The sequence below is a fragment of the Nicotiana attenuata genome, chromosome 10, assembly GCF_001879085.1.
Source record: "Nicotiana attenuata strain UT chromosome 10, NIATTr2, whole genome shotgun sequence".
NCBI lineage: Eukaryota > Viridiplantae > Streptophyta > Magnoliopsida > Solanales > Solanaceae > Nicotiana > Nicotiana attenuata.
Window position 1 is genome coordinate 48,003,125 of NC_031998.1, and position 8,871 is coordinate 48,011,995.

The 8,871-nt window shown below is 37.6% G+C and overlaps 1 protein-coding gene across 1 annotated transcript; it reads left to right on the forward strand.

Annotated features, from left to right (window-relative positions):
• Positions 5,817-6,628, forward strand: LOC109233785. Its single transcript, XM_019399648.1, has 2 exons — positions 5,817-6,243; positions 6,553-6,628. The coding sequence occupies exons 1-2, from the start codon at positions 5,817-5,819 to the stop codon at positions 6,585-6,587; spliced, it is 462 nt and encodes a 153-aa protein (XP_019255193.1). The 3' UTR covers positions 6,588-6,628.

The window sequence follows — 8,871 nt, forward strand, 5'->3', positions numbered from 1 at the left end:
TCAACATTGTCAACTAACTCAACCCATTCTCGTGATGAAGACAATGTTCAAAAACGAGGTAAAGCATTAAGGCTTTTTTGATGAGTCAATAAAGCTTAAAGCTTTTTAATGATTTGCTAAGTCTGGCAGGATATGACCAGATAGTGTGTCTTTAGGATTACACGTTTAGGAATCACCTATGTGAGTGTGAAGTGTAAGCCGCTTCAAGGAGAATGAAAGTAAATGCCCATTCTCTAAGCACTCATGAAACCAGGCGGTGTTCATGGCTGAAACGAACACAACCGTGAGAACCATAGATGGTTAAGGAATGATTGTATGACTTATGTTGTCTAGGTATACAACAACGCTCGACGGTTCAAAGATATCAAATTTACCGATTGACCGAGTATATCCGATATAAGTTCACTAGGGAAAGTTCAAAGGGAAACCTACTTATCCAGATGCAATCAATTCTTGTTTGTAAAACACACACACGTCCGTGCATTCCTTTAAGTTTATAGCCATTCCCCATTCATGTGGGGGATTGTTGGGTTTGTTATTTAATAAATAATAACAAAAAAGGTGTGAATGGAAAATGGTGGAAAAAGAAATGGAGGGATGACCCGCGACCCGGTCCGGTCTAGCCCGTTTTTCTTTTCCGGATTAATTTAAATTCGTTTTAAATTTCCCGCAAAAATTTCCAACAGCCATGGCTGTTCTGAAACAGTGTCACACCTGTTCCAACAGCCATGACTATTCTGAAAAGTTGCAAACCTCTTCAGAGGGTCACACCTGTTCCAACAGCCATGACTATTCTAAAAAGTAGCAAACCTCTTCAGAGGGTCACACCTGTTCCAACAGCCATGACTGTTCTGAAAGGTTGCAAACCTCTTCAGAAACATCACCAAGTTGGCTATAAATAGACCTTCAAATCCCAGAATATTTACTTACGAAATTTTCTGATTATCTTCTTCTTTTTCTGCACTAAAATTCCAGTGTGTTTTGCTGCTATCGAGTGGTTCGCTCATCATCGGCGTTTTTGGTACCAACACTCCGGTGAGTTAAATCGTTCTATCCTGGGAGGATATATTCCGTAACCTCGGGTACTTGAGAGGAATAATTTCCTTAAGGACACACTGTGTATTCAGTGGGCTCGATTTGTTCCTTCAACGTTTCAAAAATTATTTTGAAGTTCGAATATTATTTTTCAGAATTGTTTCTACTAACTTTCTGTTTTATTTTTCAGAAAGATTACTGTTTTATTTACTTACAGCAATACAGATAAATAACAAAACCAATTCAACTGTTAGAGTTTATTCTAATACTCAAATTGGTTTTGAACATGTGAAAGCAATCAATTAGTTAGAAATTGCAAATTGGTAATGGTTTCGTACCTTATAACAATGAAATTGCTAACCAAAATGTTATCTTCCCTTTGCCTTGTAGCCCGCAACTTCCACTTGTTGGAGAATTCCTATACACAAATTGCCAGACCATGATCACACAATTAACATCCAAAAATATCTGTATAAAATTTTATCTTAAAATTACAAGAATACACAAATTGCTACCTTAAGATACTTTTGCCCAAAAGGTAAGGTTTAGCATAACAATTTCAATAAACACCACCTTCCAAGTACCTCTTATACTTTTCCTGAAAATTAAATTTTCTTGCACTAAAATACAACAACTTAATATGTCACTTACCTTCTTTTAACTTGCAATTTACTTTACTGTAAAACACATATTATCACTTTTCGAAAATTCTGATAAAAATTTATTTCCCTAGAGAAACCAAACGCATAAGGAAAAGAAATTCCATCAGATGTTATGACTAATAAGTACGTTGTTCCTCTTGTCAATATATTTCATTGACATCATCAACTTCCAAAAAATTGATATACTTTGGAAGAAGCTTAACTTCTTTATTTTGGGAATGAGTTTTGATTGATCAGATAAGAATATACTTCAACTGATATGCCTTTAGAAATACTTACCGAAGTGGAGTGACGGTGGCAGCGGAGTGGTTGAGAGCAGGTTAGGCGGTGAGAGAGAGAGGAGACAGAAAAAAGAAAGGAGATGAGCGAAATAAAACCTAAATTTGTAGTTATTTTATTTTTCCGACTACTGTAGTCGGAAATTTCTTTTTTATTTTGCTCAAATTCTGTTAACTTATTTTTTATTTTAGTTGACTTTTTAATTAAAATTGTGATCATGAAATTTGTGCAATCATTTACTTTTCCGACTACTATAGTTGGAAATTCCTTTTTTATTTGAAGGAAAATTAAAAATTAATTTTTAATTTTCCGACTACTGTAGTCGGAAGATTGGTCAAATTTTATTATTGACTTTATCCCGATTATAGTGATCGGAAAAATTAATTCGCGGGATTTTGCGCCAAATTTTACGACTAATACAGTCGAAAAGGCAGTCGCCTACAAAGTAAAAAAAAATTAAAAAAATAAATTATACTTTTTCGACTACTGTAATAGGAAAATTACGACTACTATTTTGTAGTCGGAATCTATAGTCGGAAAATAGCATTTTTTTGGTAGTGTTCGCTGTTTGCTTACTGGCTTCATATAATTAAGAATACACAAGTTTTCTTGAAGCTTCTTGTTCATATCTCTTATCAAAAGGTGTTATTCGATAATGTCTGTCTAGCAGACTCCCTGCTAACCCTAGTGAACATTCAAATATCTGTCCTACATTCATTCATGAAAGTACTCCTAATGGGTTAAAGACCATATCAACGGATCTTCCATCTTGTAAATAAGGCATATCTTGTCTAGGCAAAATTTTGAAAATGATACCTTTATTTCCGTGTCTTCCAGCTACTTTATCGCCTACTTTGATTTCACGTTTCTGTAAAATATATACACGAATCTTTTTAAAAGCTTGATCAAACACTAATTGCTGCATAAAAGTATTTTTCAAATTAATTAGCCAAACACAAACTCCTTTTCACCAAAAGTACTTTTCAAAAAATTATTTTTGAAAAAAACGCACTTCTCAAAATGAGCAGATATTTCCAACTTGACCAATCATGCTAAAAGTGAAATACCAGAAATATGCATAGTTCAGTATTGGGAGGTGCTTTGATTAATTAGCATTGAGAAAGAGAAAAATTTTGAGGTAAAAGCATGTCATTAATTTAGCTTCGTTTAATCTGTAAAACTTATAGGGATTTGCTAGTGCCGATTGAAGAAATCAAAGCACATTCGTAATAAGTTAAATGCATTTAGTCTCGATATCATGAGTATCAGTATTGTTGAGAACTTAACAAGAATTCTTAAATCAAAACGGTTAATCTTCCCAAAACAGAGAGAGAGTAGACAAAGAGCTGTATATATACATACTCATCGCTTACCAAATTGAACGCCACTCATATATTCTTTCATTACGACAGGAAAAACCGTTGGCTATCCCCATGGAAGGTGCAGCAAATTTGAGATGTACAATAAAAACAGAGCAGAAATGAATGAAGCTAAGCCCAATGCCCGCAGCGGAGGGCGGTCACTGCGAATGAGTCAGTTACTAAGATCTTCTTTTTCTGATGCTAACATATCCTCCTCGCGAGGGTGTTTTGAATCATTTCAGCCATCGTCATTTGTTGCTGCGGTTGCACCTTCTAGAGAGTGAAGGAATCAAGTGCAACTTTTGTGATATCATCATCTCTGGTCGAGCTTATGCTTGCGATAAGCAGTGTAGTTATTACCTTCATGAGTTGTGTAGTAATTTCCCTAGAGAAATTCGCCATGATTTTCACCCCGGCTTTGACCACACTCTTATTCTCAGGCCCTTTCAATCCAGAAGCGGCCGAGAGCAGTTTCATTGCCATGCATGTGGTTGTGGTGATTCTTATGAATTCCTGTTCCAATCATACTATTGCTGCGAGTCTTGCAATTTCAATCTACACGTTGAGTGTGCTTCGATACCCATAGCCCTGAACCAAAAAAGTGAAATACCCTCTTCGTCGGTTCCTTTCCTTTCCAATAACTAGTGAGGCTGCTACTCCTGTTGCTCCATTTGTGCTAAAGCTGTTCCTACTTCGGGTTGCTGGTTATTTTACAACCGTGATCATGATTACTTGTGTCACTTCGACTGTGCTGCTGTAGCCGAATATGGAATGGAGAAAGATTCCATGGGAAAGCTTCAAAACCGAGTGAAATCTCTGGCGATCACGAATCGTCCTCCTGCTCGTTCAAGTCAGCCATGTGGGGGCGTCACACATTTCAGTCATAGCCATGCTCTCAAGGAATATAACCTCGAGATGCCCCTGAGCTGCAGCTTGTGCAACTTTGCTGATTCCTCTGGCTACTTTTGCAGTGATTGCAATTACTTTATTGATAAGATTTGCTTTTCCATTCCATCCAAGATTCAACATATGTCTCATCCTCAACACCCTCTTAAATTTACTCGTTTCTTAGATCTTGTGCAGGAGGATCTCAAATGTTCGGGCTGCCTTGCTGATTTCAAATATCGTGGAATGGCATACTATTGCGCCCCATGTAAATTTAGTATTGAGTTTTATTGCGTTGGAGCTCCCAAGACGTTGACCATGGCAGATAATGTATCTTACGAGCTCTTCTTTTCATTGCCTTTCAAACACGAGAATGTGTTGACCAGCAGCTATGTAACAAGTTGATGGTTAACTATAGTTAAGCCTAATTATATGTTAACTAGAGTTAGTTGGATAGTTAGTTTGTAAAGAGGCTGTTATTTTGTTATTAGTTAGTAGTTAAATATTGTAGCACTTGTACAGTTCATTATTAGAAATGAAGAAGCTCTGCTCTTTCTTCTCGAATGTTTCTCTCTGAATCTCCCATCTCTCAATAGCTTCAATTGATCTCCCATGGCTTCTAACATGGTATCAGAGCCATCGGTATAAGATCTAATTGAACGTGCAAACTAATTTCTTCGCTTAGGTTACTGCAATTTTTTGCATCTCAAATTTGCAGAATTGCCTCAGAGTAGCTCAGAATCGAAGTTAGGGTTTTGCAAATTGTTTCTTCGAAGCTAATTTTCAGTATCAATGGCAATCGAGGATAATCAAGCTAACATCTCCACTACTCCAGTTCGTACTGCTACAACTACGACTTCAGAGAATGGTAATTTTGTGACCAGCTCCTCATTTCCTGCCGTCGATCACAACCATCCCTTGTTTCTACAGCCTAATGACACACCAGGTAGTTCTCTGATCTCTCTTCAGCTTACTGGATCTGATAATTACGCCTTGTGGAGTCGTGCAATGCGAATTGGCTTGTTAGGTAAAAGCAAGTTAGGTTTTGTTGTTGGTAGGTTTCCTAAGTCTAGGTTTGAACCTGAACTTCATGATTTGTGGGAGAAAGTAAATGCTATTGTTTTGTCATCGATAATGAATGCTGTGAGACCGGGCTTGTTGAGTAGTGTCTTGTATGCATCGAGTGCTCATAAGTATGGGAAGATTTAAAGGAGAGATTTGACAAAGTCAATGGCTCCAGAATTCTGTACCTACATAGAGAAGTTTATACCTTGACTCAGGAGTTATGACAGTGACTGACTATTTCTCAAAACTAAGAGAACTTTGGGATGAGTTTGATGCCCTTATGCCATGCCCTGGATGTCCCTGTCCTGAATCAAAGATGTATGCTCAACATTTTGAGTATCAAAGACTGCTTCAATTTCTTACTGGACTAAATGAGTCCTACTCTCGGTCAAGAAGCCAAATTATGATGATGTCTCCTCTTCCTAGTATAAATAGAGCATACTCCATGCTAGTTGATCAGGAAAGTCAGAGAAATCTTGTTAATATGCCATAAGTAGCTCAAGTCTCTGAAGCTTTGGAGAATTTAGCCATGTATAGCAACAAAGGGACAAATAACACTGGGGGCTATAAACAGAAAAGGAGTCAAGTTCAATGTGAATATTGTCATTACAAGGGACATAGCAAGGAAAACTGTTATAAATTGGTTGGATATCCTCCTGATTTCAAGTCCAAGAAGAAAGGTGTTAGTGGTGGACAGTATGCTAATCAGGTGTACAGCCCAGAACTGAACTATGCAGGAAATAATGTAGCTTCTAATGTGGTTCAACAAGGCAGAGGTGGTAATCAATCTGCTGTAGGGGCTTCACAACTTCCGCCAGCTAGTCAGCCTACATTCTGTCAGCAAATGCCTATGACTACTCCTGCGTTTACTCCTGAACAGTATCAGCAGATAGTTCACCTGTTATCTAAAGGAAGCACAGAAGGATCAGAAGCTTTAAACAAGTCAACAGCTGCAGGTATCCTAAACAAAGTGAATGCATTTATGTCTCATTGTTGACACTGGTGCATCAAACCATATGACTTCCAGCCTTGAAATACTACATGATTGTAAAGCACTCCCAAACACAGAAGAAAACAAAGTTCAATTACCTACTGGTAGTGTAGCATCAGTGTTACACACAGGAAATGCTACTGTACTGAGCAATCATGAAATTTCTAATGTTCTGTATATTCCTGACTTTAAGTTCAACCTACTCTCAGTTTCAAAGCTTACTAAGGAACTAAAATGTATGGTTGGCTTCTTTCCTGATTTCTATATCTTTCAGGACCTCTTCAGTGGTCAGGTGAAGGGGATTGGTAGAGAAGAACATGGTTTATACATACTACGTGGGAGTACATCTGTTACAAACGTGTCTCAGCCAACAAATAAGTGTGCTAACACAACAAATGGAGTTTCTGCTGTTTCTGCTGCTTCAGCAAATGATGCATCTACTTCCAGTAATACATCTAGAACACATACTTCTAGTAGTTGTAGTTTGTGGCATAAGAGATTGGGACATGCTCCTATAGATGTAATAAGGAAGATAGAAGGGTTGGATGACCTGACAACAGGAGCTCTTAATCAGCCCTGTACTGTATGCCCTGTTGCTAAGCAAACTAAGATGCCCTTTCAGCTAAGTAATTCTACTTTCAAGTCTATTTTTGAGCTAGTTCATTGTGATATTTTGGGTCCATATAGAGTACCCACTTATGATGGTAAAAGGTACTTTGTTACCATAGTTGATGACTATAGCAGGTTTACTTGGATATTTCTTTTGAACTACAAATCAGAAGCAATAGTAGTTCTAAAAGATTTTCTTACTCAAGTAAACAATGTGTTTTCTACTACTGTTAAAACTCTAAGAACAGACAATGGGAGTGAATTCTTTAGCACTGCATTCAAGAATTTAGTGTCTGATCTTGGTATTCTACATCAGAGTACTTGTACTTACACACCCCAACAGAATGGGGTAGTGGAAAGGAAACACAGAACCATCTTAGACATGGCCAGATCTCTCAGATTTCAAGCATCTGTACCTTTAAAATTCTGGGGAGAATGTGTTAATACAGCAGTGTATCTTCTGAACAGGCTACCTTCTAAGGTGATTGGAAACAAATCTCCTTTTGAAAGGCTGTATCTACATCCACCATCTCTGTCTCATCTCAAAGTGTTTGGTTGTCTGTGCTACTCTACTTCTCCTAAAGTCCCTGATAAATTCTTTCCTAGGACAGTACCAGCTGTGTTTTTAGGCTACTCTTCTACTCAAAAGGGATATAGACTGTATGATCTACATGCCAAGCAGCTTGTAGTTAATAGGAATGTGATATTCCATGAAGCTATATTTCCTTTCAAGCATACTAGGAATCCAGGAACCATGGTGTTTCCTGTTTTAGATCTATTATCTCCTGAATTGAATACTTCTTCTATTTCCTCTACTACTTCTACTTCTTCTACCTCTTCTACTTCTTCTACATCCTCTTTAACACCTACAGTTTAAAGGTCCACTGAACCTGCTGCAGATCAAATGCCATCTGATTGTTCTACAGAAGTTCCTTCTTCCTCTCCAGATAGAGTAGATTCTGAATTTATCTCCTCTACTATGCCTGGTCTTCAAGATAATAACTATGCTGAGTCATCTGTTGGTCAGTCTGATCTTGCTGAAAATCTTGAAGGGTGCAGGAGGTCCTCCAGACCAAGCAAACCACCTGTGTGGTTGCAGGATTATGTCACCCTTTCTAAAGGCTCAAAATGCATTTATCCTATTTCTTCTTATGTTGATTATTCACATATCTCTCCAACTTTTAGACAGGCTCTGATCACGCCCAACTATGCCTTATAAAAAGGACTAAGCGGTCGCTGCAAATATAATCCGGTTTACAAGTCCGGAGTCGAATCCCACAGAGAACTAAGGTTTAGCTACAGCTGTTCACTATCACCAAGAAGAAAAGCTTGAACAATTCCTAACTTATAGATATTAAGATTCTTGTGTTTAACTACTTAACTAACAAATTAAAATAGTAAGTTAACAACTAACGATACTGAGGGTTAGAGAAAAGATTAAGGAGGTCTAGAGTTATGATTTCCCCAATTTTCGGAATCCTTCCCGCTATGTCTTCTATAATTTCGCCTAAGTATTCTCTACCGATCATGAGCACTCTTATTACCGTAACTCTCTCCCGAGTAATTACGACAATTTACTAGACGCACTCTCCCGAGCTACGCTAGCTGGCTTTTAATACAGCTCACTTCAGATCGCACCCAAGGCTTCGTTATCCCTAATCCCACCTTTAAACCCTCGGTTATTGATCCCTCATATACTCTGGGAGTGGTGTTGTTCAACAATTACCTAAATATGCACTCTCTCCTGAGTTATGCATACTAAATAGGCACAGCTAATTGAGAGCTCTTCAACCAACCACAATATAAACGTAGTTGAACAAATAGAGAAAAGCTATGGCTCAATTATATAAAAACATAACAAGAATTTATCCTACAAAAGGTTCTATCAAAACTCTAGATAACAAATTAGCTATTCATAATAGTATGTAAAACTACAATACTAAAAGTCATAACCAACAATGAAAAATAGGAAGAGGAAGGAAAA

What these genes read in the sequence shown, in the direction of transcription:
- LOC109233785 (XM_019399648.1), top strand. Translation starts at nt 5,817, where the DNA reads ATGTATAGCAACAAAGGGACAAATAACACTGGGGGCTATAAACAGAAA. An exon ending in AAACAAGTCAACAGCTGCAG is followed by an intron (nt 6,244 to 6,552) that starts GTATCCTAAACA and finishes TATATCTTTCAG; the next exon opens with GACCTCTTCAGTGGTCAGGT.